Source organism: Eschrichtius robustus, chromosome 7 (assembly GCF_028021215.1).
Source record: "Eschrichtius robustus isolate mEscRob2 chromosome 7, mEscRob2.pri, whole genome shotgun sequence".
Classification (NCBI taxonomy): Eukaryota; Metazoa; Chordata; class Mammalia; order Artiodactyla; family Eschrichtiidae; genus Eschrichtius; species Eschrichtius robustus.
Window position 1 is genome coordinate 73,323,162 of NC_090830.1, and position 12,795 is coordinate 73,335,956.

The 12,795-nt window shown below is 34.9% G+C and overlaps 1 protein-coding gene across 1 annotated transcript; it reads right to left on the reverse strand.

Moving 5' to 3' along the window:
• Positions 1–8,286: 8,286 nt before the first annotated feature.
• LOC137766973 (arginine-fifty homeobox-like) lies at positions 8,287–10,563 on the reverse strand. The gene is made up of 2 exons (XM_068547453.1): positions 10,269–10,563; positions 8,287–8,666 (listed from the first exon to the last, which is right to left on the reverse strand). The coding sequence occupies exons 1-2, from the start codon at positions 10,561–10,563 to the stop codon at positions 8,287–8,289; spliced, it is 675 nt and encodes a 224-aa protein (XP_068403554.1).
• Between the last annotated feature and the right edge of the window lie 2,232 nt (positions 10,564–12,795).

The window sequence follows — 12,795 nt, forward strand, 5'->3', positions numbered from 1 at the left end:
AAACTAATATAATATTGTAAGTCAACTATACTTCGATATAAATAAATAAGAAAAAAGATACAAATATAAAATCAAAAATTTTAAATTAAACCCTATAATCTTATTTTGAATTGGAAATATCAGTATGATCTCATTACATATTTTTCCCTTCCTAAAAAAAAATCTATTTCTTAGCTCTGTTCACAAAAAAAAAAAAAAAAATTGGGCAACAATGGCAACCTGGTGCACAGATTATGTTCCCTAAATACTATTTTCCACTAAAAGGACCTAGGCTCCTCAGTGGAAAGGCTGATTGAAGATCTAGGGCAGGAAATGTACAAAATGAGCCTAGAACATCTTCTTGTGCTAGAAATCAAGGCTCACTTGGGTTTTGTCAAAACGCTTAGTAAACAATTTAAAGGGGTTCTCAATGGCCAAAAATGGGAAAATTTGAGCATCAAAAGAATAAAAAATTACAATACTCTGAAATATATCCCACCTATAAAAATCAAAAAAAAAACCAAACAAACAAACTCATTGGTCACCTTCCAAAGTTGCTAGAACACCATCCTCTTTTTCTGAAAATTGATAAACAATGGGAAATAAAGTATTTTCCTGATTTTCTGGTATGAACTATACTTTTGACTAATGAAATAATAAGGGAAGATGATCCCAACTGATAAAACTAATAAAGAATTACAGAATGATAAAGTCACCATTTACAACCCCTTAAAAAATAATAGGCTACACAATAATTACCAATATGAAGGCGAAAATCATTAAGTGACTGATTAATAGGGAACTATGAGAATCAGGCTTACAGAGCATGAATGCAGTGATCAATTTTAACATTACCAAAAGTGAGATAACCCAGACTCGTGTATTAGACATAATATTAAATGGACAATTGATTTTCAACAAAGGTGTCAAGGTAACTCAATGGAAAAAAAGATAGTCTTTTCAAAAAATGGTGCTGAAATCATTGAACATCCACTCATAAAACAGGAACCTTGACCCTTTCCTCACACCATATACAAATATTTACTTGAAATGGATCATAGAGCTAAAGATAAGACCTAAAGCTATTAAATTTCTCAGTGAAAACATTGGAGAAAATTTTTTAACCTTGGGTTAGGCAAAGGTTTCTCAGATACCTCCAAAGCATGATCCATAAAAGAAAAAAAAAATCAATAAACTGCTTCAACAAAATTTAACATTTCTGCTCTTTGAAAGACAATGTTAAGAAAATGAAATGGCAGGGACTTCCCTGGTGGTCCAGTGGTTAAGAACCAACCTTCCAATGCAGGGGATGCGGGTTCGATCCCTGGTTGGGGAACTAAGATCCCACATGCCGCGGGTCAACTGAGCCCGCGCCACAACTACAGAGGAGCCCATGTGCTGCAAGGAAGAGCCCGTGCTCTGCAACAAAAGATCCCACATGCCACAACAAAGATCCCTCAACTAAGACCCCATGCAGCCAAATAAATATTAAAAAAAAAAAGAAGAAAAGAAAATGAAATGGCAAACCACAGCTGAAGGATGGGATGAAGCATTTTTAAAACCCATATATGAAAAAGGACTTGTATCCAGAAAATATAAATAATACTTAAAAATCAAAATCTTTTTTAAAAAATTCAGTTTTTTAAATGGGCAAAATATTTGAAAAGACACTTCACCAAGAAGATGACATATAAACGCATGAAAAATGCACATCATAAGTCACTAGAGAAACGCAAATTAAGGTCACAATATATACTGCTACACACCTACCGTAACGGCTAAAATTAAAAAGACTGCCAATACTAGAGCTAGCAAAGACGAGAAGCAACTGGATATCTCACACATTTGCTAGTGAAAATGAAAACTGGTACAGCCACTTTACAAAGCAGCTTGAAAATTTCTTATAAAGTTAAACATGCACCCACCCTATGACCTAGCAATTCCACTCCTTAGATATTTACCCAAGAGAAATGAAAGTATATGTCCACCTAGAGACCTATATGCAAATGTTTATGGGGGCCTTATTCACAAGAGTCAGAAACTGAAAACAACTCAAATTTCCATCAACAGGTAAATAAACAATTTATGATCCCATCATACTGTCACATGTTATACAAGAAAAAAATGAGCAATAGATACAGGTATCAACATGAATATCTCACAAAAGCATTATGCTAACTGAGAGAGTCAGACAAAATTACACACTGCGTGATGACACTTATATGACATTCTTGAAAGGGCAAAAATATAGGGACAGGAAACAGATCAGTAGTTGTCAGTGACTGAGGGTTAAGGGAGAAGATAACTGCAGATGGCACAAGGAAACTTTGGATTGACTCAAATAGAAATGTTCTATTTGTTTATGGTGGTGATTATATGATTGTGTATAACTGTCAGAACTCATCAAACTGAAAACTTATAAAGAGTGAATTTAATGCATATAAATTTTTCCTTAATAAATCTGACTTTTAAAAACTCTTTTCTGTTTATCTCTTACCCCAGTGACACAAAAAATATTTCTCAATTACTTCATTTACTATATAAGTAGAGATTTCTACTGATATCCATTGGCTCTATAAGCTCTTTGAGTGTGTCTCTCGCTAGGATCTCTGAACTAATGCTTTCGAAAGCTAATTTGTTTTTCTTAAGCGTTCTTGACCACTCTGGTACATCACTCAGTTTATTTGGTGCCTAAATCCTACTTAGCTTCTTAAGAATATTTGCTTCCCAGTTTTCAGATCTGTGTGTCCAGGTTATCCACAATCTCATCCCATGCAGCTGATGTGTTATCTATCCGATTGATAATTTTTTCTGGCAAGAACTCTAAGTCAACCTGCATATGTGTTTACAAAACTACAAAAATAAAAGCTTTGACTATTTTCTTTGTTTTTGTAGTGCTTTTTTTAAAAGATAATCATTTCTTATTGATTTTATTGTTAACAACGGAATATTAAAAAAAACGGGGCCAAATGATTGTCCCTGACTCATCATGTTAATTTAATATCTGAAAATATCACTGAAGATCCTTAGCAAAACTTTAACTGCTACACTTTTGTCCCTTTTCAATACCGTTGAGTGAAAGCAGTGAGTTTCTAAGTTTGTTCACTTATACAAGCCAGGTTTAGCAGGGTGTGCGACACCGAGTCCAACGTCTTCAACACAGTAGTTGGTTTTTGAGTATTTGAAGATCAAAGTACATTAAGAAGTCCTGCCTCTGAATTCCTTCCTCCTACCCAACAACTTTTTTCCAAGTTAGATTAATCCAGTTAATTGTGACCGAACAGAAGTTGAAATTCAAGTTAAATTTATAACCAAATTGAGTGAAAGGAAGCAAAGTAGCTAATAACAACCTATTCAGAAAAATTTTTAGATACCAGGACTAGATTCATAGATGCATACAAAATTGCCAGATATATTTTAAACATGGGCTTGATCATGTCTGTTCTAATATGTAGATAAATGACCTTATTTAAATAACTTCTTGTTTCCAAAAAACTACACCTCTTTAATCATTCTTCTGAATTAAGTAACAGACCAAATTTTATTCTGCTCCTAGAAAACTTAAAGCCACACTTATGCTTATATAAATCAGTATGTGGGTTAAAAGGGCATACAATTATACTTCAATAAAGATGTTTTAAAAAAAAAAAAAAAAAAAAAGGGCAGCAGTTCTCCACTTTTTTTTCCACCAAAACACAAGTGACATTTAAAGTATATTTAATATTCACTGTCCAACATACTTCTCCCACTCTGGACTGCCACCCTTGGTAAAGGAGATAGCTAGTTTGCATGAAATTCCCCCATAAGATTTCTGCATATAACCCTATATTTTCTCCCCCATCAATCCATCATACACCAGTGTCATAAAACCATAGTCAAGAACCGCTGCATCTCAGCCTTATTCCTGGCTGTTTTATATCTCATACTTATTTTTCTTTCTACTTTCATTCCACTTTTATCCTTTCTTGAATTTCACATAGCCTTGTGAGTCACCTTAAATCCTTTCTAGAACAAGGTAAGGAATAAATAATCATTCCACATATCTGCAAGAGCAATCTCTTCTCATTTACCCTAGATAAAGCCTTAAAACTTTAACTACTTGTAGCCTCTTAACTATCCTCTACCATATTAAACACACAAGTATCAAAATCACAAGTTCCTACTTTTTGGTTTTATTAATTCTCTTTTTAAAAATATTAAGGCTGCATACAGAAAATACAGGAAAAGTATCCATGCACAATTTAAGCTTAGAGGCCCATAACAGAAATTAAATTGTTTGCACAAAGAAGCTGCTTGCTGCATAACTTTTGTATCTAAAGAATGTAAAGCTTACAGTGTCTTGTATACAGTTACTCAAATAGTAATAGCTCAGCTACAGAGAAGGAATTTTTAAGTGCTTTGATATAAAACTACTATAGCTTGGGCATTGGCACACAAGAATTTGTTTCAGCGCTATTTTTAAAGCCACTAATAAATACTTCAAATACCAGAACTGAGCCTCTGCTCAACTGAGTCTGCCTCAATTGACGTGAAAGAAAAAGTATGTAAGAGAATCACATTTTTATTTAAAACTGAAATGCCTGCTAATCTACTTGGAAAAGTATATATAAAATTGGAACTTTCATAAAGTAGTTTAGAGTTTAGTCTTGTTAAAAGGAAAATTAGTTATAAAAGTAATAAATGCACAACATAGTAGTTTCTATTTATCCCATTTTATAGAAATAATGTCCTTTAATTTCCCCCAAAGTTATCTAGCTAAGTAACACATAATCTATAATTAGGATTTGCCTTATAGCAAAGTTTGATTTTAAAAAGTTTAACACTTCACTCACCTACTGCAGGACAGAGTATTGCCCATATACAGATACTAAACCAACTGTCTAAGCAAGTTCTTGTGTTTAGAAATTCAGTGCCACTATTATGGCTCACAATTTGGCTTATGATGCATTTGTAAGCAAACAGCCTGACAAGCACCCTAGTGTATTTCAGGATGACTGACAGGACACAGTGGCTCAAACAGGAAAGGGGGATGGGTGCTCTTAAAGCAACACACCAGGGAAAGGCAACATTAAACAGTAGAATCAGATTGAAATTATATTTTTCAAGTTTGCAATGAAATAATAACATATTGTCCAATTCAAGCTTTTAAACATAACTTTCATGTCATTATGTGCCCCAAACACTGTAAATTCCAAACAGACTTTAAGAATTTAAAATATAGAAAGAAAAAATTTAAAACAAACATGCTATATGATACTTCCCTGTACTTATCAAACTTCTAAATTACTTAAGACTATTGCAATTATTTTTAACAGAAATTAGGTCAGGGTACCCAGAGGAAAGCAGCTCTTATCTCACCTCTAGATATTTGCCAATCACTCTTACAACAGTAATTTAACTAATAAAAGTAATTTAAATAGCTTGGATTATTCAAATTTCTTATTGAAGATGGGGGCAGGAGATCTATATATTTTGCCCCTGCTGTGTTTCTTCCCTGTGACCTACTTCCATTGTTAAAAAATAGATCATTAGGTTAGGAAATTTCAATTATGGGTATTTCCATATTAGTTTCACTTGGAAAAATATTTATTTAAGTGATACATTGGCTTCATTCTTCACATTTATAATTTTTCCTACATTATCTTACAATACTCTGCACTGTTCAATCCTTTTATACAACAATTAGCCCTATTTTTAAAACAAAAAAAAGCCATTCATTTTTTTCATAATATTTATTTATACTGCTTTTTATTTCTGTAAGTTTGGTAGTTACATCCCATTTCTGATTCTAGTAATTCGATTCTTCTTCCTCTTCTCCCTCCTCCCCCTCCTCCCTTTCCCCCTCCTCTCCCCCCTCCCCCTTCCCCTTCTCCTCCCCTTCTTCTTCATCTTCTTCTTCCTCTTCTTCTTCTCCCTCTTTTTCTTCTTCTTCTTCTTCTCAATCTAGCATGCTTGGATTTCACTGGTTTGCTCTATTGCTTTTCTATTCTCTATTTCATTTATTTCCACTTTAGCCTTTACTTCCTTACTTCTCCTTGCTTTGGATTTATTTTGCTCTTCTTTTTCCAGTTTCTTAAGGTGAAAAGTTATTGATTTGAAAGCAAAACTATGGAGACAAGGCTCAGTGGTTGCCAGAGATTAGGGGAGAGGGAGGGATGAATAGGTGGAGCACAGAGGATTTTTAGGGCAGTGAAACTCTCCTATATGATGCTATAATGGTGGATACATGACAATTACATATTTGTCAAAATTCGTATAATGTACAACACTGAGAGCAAACTCTAATGTAAACTATGGACTTTAGGGGATAAAGATGTATCAGTGTAGGTCCATCTGTTATAACAAATGGACCACTCTGGTGTGGGTTGTTAATAGTGGGGGAGGCTGTGTGTATGTGGGAGCAGGGGCTATATGGGAAATCTCTGTATCTTCTGCTCATTTTGCTGTGAAATGAAAACTGCTCTAAAAAATAAGACTATTTAAAAAATCAAAAGTAATTTTTTTAAAAACCAATAAGCAAAACACCTCACAACCTAAGGGCCAATGTCTCTACCCTAGGTCTGCAGTCTTGCCCTGCAAGATCCCTCTGTGATGACCCAGAATGTGATGGGTAACAGGACAGTCAAACCTGCTACTGCCACTATCTCTAATACTTTCCCCCAGTGAATGCTGATCCAGTTATTGTTATTATATAATGTATGCTACCAGATTATTCACATAATTTCTCCCATGCTTGATTAATTGCTTAGAAATGTTCTTTTTACTTTCTAAATTGAGGGAGAGGTTGGAGTTTCTTTAATTAAATTGCCTTATGATCAAAGAATGCTGTTTGTATGTTACTGAGTTTGTTAAGATTTGCTTCATGGTCTAATATGTAGTCATTATGCACTTGAAAAGAATGTGTATTCTCTACCAGTTGAATGCAGAAATCTATATACTTTCATTAAATCAAGCCTATTAACTGTACAGTTAAAATCTCTACCCATACAAAATTTTTATTCATTTGACCTATGGATAAAATCATCTATTATGATTATGTATTTGTTATGTTTCCCCAAGAGTTTTGTTAATTTTTACTTCTTATATTTTGGGAATATGTTAAATGTATACAAATTCAGAATTATTGTATCTTTCAGGTTAATTGTTCCCTTTATCCTTGTCTAATATACTTTTACTTCCAACAAAATGTTTTGCCTTAAAGTTTAATTGGATAGATATTAATATAACTATGCCAGCTTCCCTCCTATTTAAAAAAAGGTTGATTTGAGATCTTATTCTTTAAATATAGGCTTTTGCGGCTATAGATTTCTTTGTAAGCACTGATTTAGCCTCATCCCATAAGTTTTGGTATATTGTGTTTTTGTTTTCACTCATCTTTGCATATTTCCTAATTTTCCTTCTGATTTCTTCTTTATCTATTGGTTATTTAGAAGTGTGCTTTTTAATATCCATATATTTGTGAATTTCCTGAATTTTCTTCTACTATTGATTTCTATTTTCATTCCATCGTGTTTGGAGAACATGCTTTATATGACTTTAACCCTGTTAAATTGATTATTTTATGGCTTCAAATGTCTTTTATTCAAAACATTTCCAATGTCCATTATTAAGTTTTAAACTTTTCGGTACAGAGGTCTTAATTTTCTTAGTTAATTCCTAGATACTTTATATTTTTCATTGAGAGGTACTTATTTTATCATGTGTTTCTTTATTACTGGTTTTGAGAAGTGCCATTAATTTTGTTCATTAATCATATAGCTGGAAAATTAGCTTAACTGTCAAGTTTGTTGGAAATGTAAGTTTATAAACCTGCTACCATTAAAAGTGGATGACCCCTAAAGGCTACTGACCTTTTAAAAAGTCAAAGATAGTTTTGGGAAGAGGGAATTTTGGAGTCTCATTGGCCATCGAAGGGACTAGGAAGGCCTCTCCAGGGAGAGTTGTGGGGCTGATTGTGTAGTACTGAGCTATACTTGTGGGAAACTCCTAGTTTTTACAACATTTCCATGGAAATCAAAGCAACACTGAGCCAGATATTTGGGTTAAAAGCAGACAAAGGAAAGAGCATGTACAAGATGCAAGAAGATCCTTTTTCTATACTGTCTGATATTTATTAGTACTTTGATCAGAGACATCCAAAGTGTACCATACTGGAGGGGTTCTGGAATTCCAGGCTGTCTCTTAGACTGTAGGCTGCAAAGCTCCAGTTTGTCATACTGAAGCAGGTTTGCCCAGGACATAAACCTGGATCAGCAAAGATGCTAAGAGAGGAACTCTATTCTAACTGTGCCTTGTCGGTGAGAGATACTAATACAGAGAGTGGAAAGAAGAGCTGGCTATCTCATCCTCATCAGGAAATCTGTACAGTTCCATGATTTGTGCTATGTCATAGGCATCAGAGTACAAAGCAGGAACTGAGGCCACTAGCCTCTCCAATTGAGGATCTTGCATTTGGACATCACTTGTAGCAACCTCAGTGACGAAAGAGTCCCCTGCCCAATGGAAAGGGTCTAAGGGCTGAGGTGAGTGGGAGCTATAGGAATCTGAAACTGCAGGGAGAAAAGAATGAGGACTGGTTGATGCTGTGGGCACATTCTTGGCTGGAAGGACCGATTGCTGCTCTTGTTGCTGTTGCTGCTTCCTCTTTTTGAACCGCCGATTCCTGAACCAAATCTTGACTGTTGACTCTGGCAGGCTGAGATTTTTGGGGTTTTTTTATAAACCACTTTATTGAGATAATATATCACACAATTCTCCCATTTAAAGTACACAATTCAATGGTTTTTAGTATATTCACAGACTTGTGCAACCAACACCAGAACCAATTTTAGAACACTTTCATCAACACAAGAGATAATCCCACCCCCCATAAGCAGTCATTCCTCATTCCTGTCACCCCAGTCCCTGGTCACCACTGCTCTGCTTTCTGTCTCCATAGATTTACCTCTTTGGGTCATTTCATAGAAATGGAATCATTCAATATGTGGCCTGTCGTGTCTGGCTTCTTTCAGTGAGACCATGCTTTCAAGGTTCAGCCATGCTGTAGTGTGTGTCAGTATTTCATTCCTTTTTTTTTTTTTTAGTATTAGTTGTTTGTTTGTTTGTATTACAAGTTCTTATCAGTCATCAATTTTATACACATCAGTGTATACATGTCAATCCCAATCGCCCAATTCAGCATACCACCATCCCCACACCACCGCGGTTTTCCCCCCTTGGTGTCCATACGTTTGTTCTCTACATCTGGTTCTCAACTTCTGCCCTGCAAACCGGTTCATCTGTACCATTTTTCTAGGTTCCACATACATGCGTTAATATACGATATTTGTTTTTCTCTTTCTGACTTACTTCACTCTGTATGACAGTCTCTAGATCCCTCCACGTCTCAACAAATGACTCAATTTCGTTCCTTTTTATGGTGAGTAATATTCCATTGTATATATGTACCACATCTTCTTTATCCATTCGTCTGTTGATGGGCATTTAAGTTGCTTCCATGACCTGGCTATTGTAAATAGTGCTGCAATGAACATTGGGGTGCATGTGTCTTTTTGAATTACGGTTTTCTCTGGGTAGATGCCCAGTAGTGGGATTGCTGGGTCGTATGGTAGTTCTATTTGTAGTTTTTTAAGGAACCTCCATACTGTTCTCCATAGTGGTTGTATCAATTTACATTCCCACCAACAGTACAGGAGAGTTCCCTTTTCTCCACACCCTCTCCAGCATTTGTTGTTTGTAGATTTTCTGATGATGCCCATTCTAACTGGCGTGAGGTGATACCTCATTGTAGTTTTGATTTGCATTTCTCTAATAATTAGTGATGTTGAGCATCTTTTCATGTGTTTCTTGGCCATCTGCATGTCTTCTTTGGAGAAATGTCTATTTAGGTCTTCTGCCCATTTTTGGATTGGGGTGTTTGTTTCTTTAATATTGAGCTGAATGAGCTGTTTATATATTTTGGAGATTAATCCTTTGTCCGTTGATTCGTTTGCAAATATTTTCTCCCATTCGGAGGGTTGTCTTTTCGTCTTGTTTATGGTTTCCTTTGCTGTGCAAAAGCTTTGAAGTTTCATTAGGTCCCATTTGTTTATTTTTGTTTTTATTTCCATTACTCTAGGAGGTGGATCAAAAAAGATCTTGCTGTGATTTATGTCAAAGAGTGTTCTTCCTATGTTTTCCTCTAAGAGTTTTATAGTGTCCGGTCTTACATTTAGGTCTCGAATCCATTTTGAGTTTATTTTTGTGTATGGTGTTAGGGAGTATTCTAATTTCATTCTTTTACATGTAGCTTGGTAGGCTGAGTTTTAAAGCAAGTTCTCTCTGGAGGTTTTTATCTGGAAACATGTTACAGCTAAACAGAGCCTTCAACTCTTCATGCTGTGTGTGTGTGTATGAGGTGCGTTCGTGAGGCTTCTTCCATTTTGTGGGACCAGCTGGTATCTGTGAATCAACCTCGAAGTTCATGCTGGAATCATCCATGTAGACAAAAGGGTCTGGTTGGGGATTCTCTTGGACTATTTTGTTCATCAGGGGTGCTGACATCTGGAAAGGAAGGCCTGTCATGAATTCCCTTGGAGTGCCCATTTTCAAGCCCTATTGATGTGTCTCTCTGGAAATGCAGTTCCTTTTCAGCCGTTCATTTTTAAACGCAATTCCACATTTAGCCAGCAGAGGGTATCATCTGATTCTGAAAGGCCACAGTATTGAGTCCAACGACATTTCTTCCTATACTTGAACTAGGAACTGGGGCAAACCATCTCAACTTCCCCTATTAAATGTGTTTAGAAATATCCCATTTTATTTGCCCATATAAATTTGACTTATAGAGCCCATATTAGTGTTTAATATTTCTCATCTGTGACAAAGTCTACCATTATTTCTTCCTCTATCAACTCAATCACATGCATCAGAATTGGGTTCAACCATCACAATGACTTTGAACAACCCTAGATCTTCTGGGACAAAAAAGCAAACAACAAAAACTCTACATAAAGATTCTAAGCCCCATTAGAAAATCCAAAAACAAATTCCAAAAAATAAAAATGAAACTGCCCTATTAAACAAAATAATTTCTCTTCAAAGTTTACATATGACATTTGTAAACTGTTTAATATTTTCTAATTGCCCTGTTTAATATTTGCTGTCGATTATATATTAGGAGCTATAAGGTAATATTAGAAGATATGTTTCCTGTTATCACTGCACTATTTCTCATGAGCATGAAATGTTATGACTAACAAAGTCCTCATACAAGCTGCAAATTCTTTATTTTACAACTTAACACCCACTTCAGTTTGGAAAAGCATGAACACTGATTTGCCTGATTTACTCTAAAAATAAAGATCTTACTATCTAATTAGCTAGTATCATTAACTACCACAAATTTATCTTAACCAAAGATAAAAATTTTCCAGACTTCTCTAAAGCTATTATCACAAACATCAAGTCTACTGTTAACTATGGCAACAATAAAACAGATCTAAAGGCTCAGAGTGATCTCTCTTCTCATGTTCCCAGGCTGGCCACTAATGATATATCCTTTATACGAAAGTATTAAATTTTCCAGAGAGAAAAGAAATAATCATTCTCTTCCTCAGTTGTGATTCAAAATAGGAAATTATAGCTTCTTTAAAAGAGAATTCTGTTTCTTATAATGAAAGCAAGTTTGGGGTTCTTCACTCTATAAAATTATTTTTAATACCTGAATATGGCAGTTTCTTTCCTCATATAGTAACTAATAGTAGCCATGTAAAAATTATGTTTTACATTTGGAAATAAAGTATAACATCTCAACTGTTATTGATTCTTTCATAAAATTTTGTAACTTCAATTTTCTAAACTGATGTATTCTCTATAATATAAAAGCGATACTTAAAATTATTTCTCAAATTAACTTATAAGATAAGCATCCAGGAGGAAACTGAAAAGTCTGTTTTGCCAGTAATTTGCTTATCCTTCTTACCTATCATCCACACATTTTAGAATATACAGATAACTAATTTTTTTTTCTGTTTTCAGTTAACCACTTAATTCCACTTTACTTTCCAACTCTGAGTTTGGTTCCCTGACACAGGAACTCCTGAACTGCATCTCATTTAATGATTTTTGGTTTTTCCAGGTGCCTTAAGAACCTATATCTAAAGGCCTTATTAGACTCCATTCTATTTGTGGTTTAAAAAAACAATGGGGAGCTAGAAATTCAGAATCCTGGAGCTCAGGAGAAAAATCAAGATATGGTAACTACGCATCCGTGTTACGCCTTAAACCATGAGACTAGAAGAGCTCTCCCAAGGCTGAGTAGAGGGAGATAAGGTGCCAAAGATAGTACTTTGCAAAACAAGTACCCACTAGGTGTAGGAAAAGAAGGGAAGTCGTGAAAAGAATAGGCAGAAAGGCAAGACAAACTTAGTTCAGATTCAAGCCCTACTTTACTCTGCTTGGCCTTGTCCACATTGACTCCCATTTACCCTGGGTTCTTCATGTGAAGTGAGACCTATAAAGCTGATATGAAGGGTAATTACTTATAAAATTACTCATAGGCTCTAATGGAGTGCTAATTATAGTATTAAATAATTCATTAGTCAATTATTGTTATTTTGTGGAAAGATAAGTTCCTCTTTGTGGAATTCTACTTTTCCAAATCCGGATGTCATTGAATTTTAGAAGACTGCTGTGAGAGATAATAGACTGGCCATCTGATTTAAAAGTTGGTGAAGAGTCATTAAGTTCACACATTTTTATTTAGCAAATTAAATCCATTTCACCAAGGGAAGTTCTACCCCATCCATGATAATAATTTATAATTAGGTAACAAGG

Coding starts and splice junctions, on each gene's coding strand:
- LOC137766973 (XM_068547453.1), bottom strand. CDS start 10,563: ATGGGCACTCCAAGGGAATTCATGACAGGCCTTCCTTTCCAGATGTCA. Junction 8,667..10,268: donor TTTAAAACTCAGCCTACCAA/GCTACATGTAAA, acceptor TCAGCCTGCCAG/AGTCAACAGTCAAGATTTGG.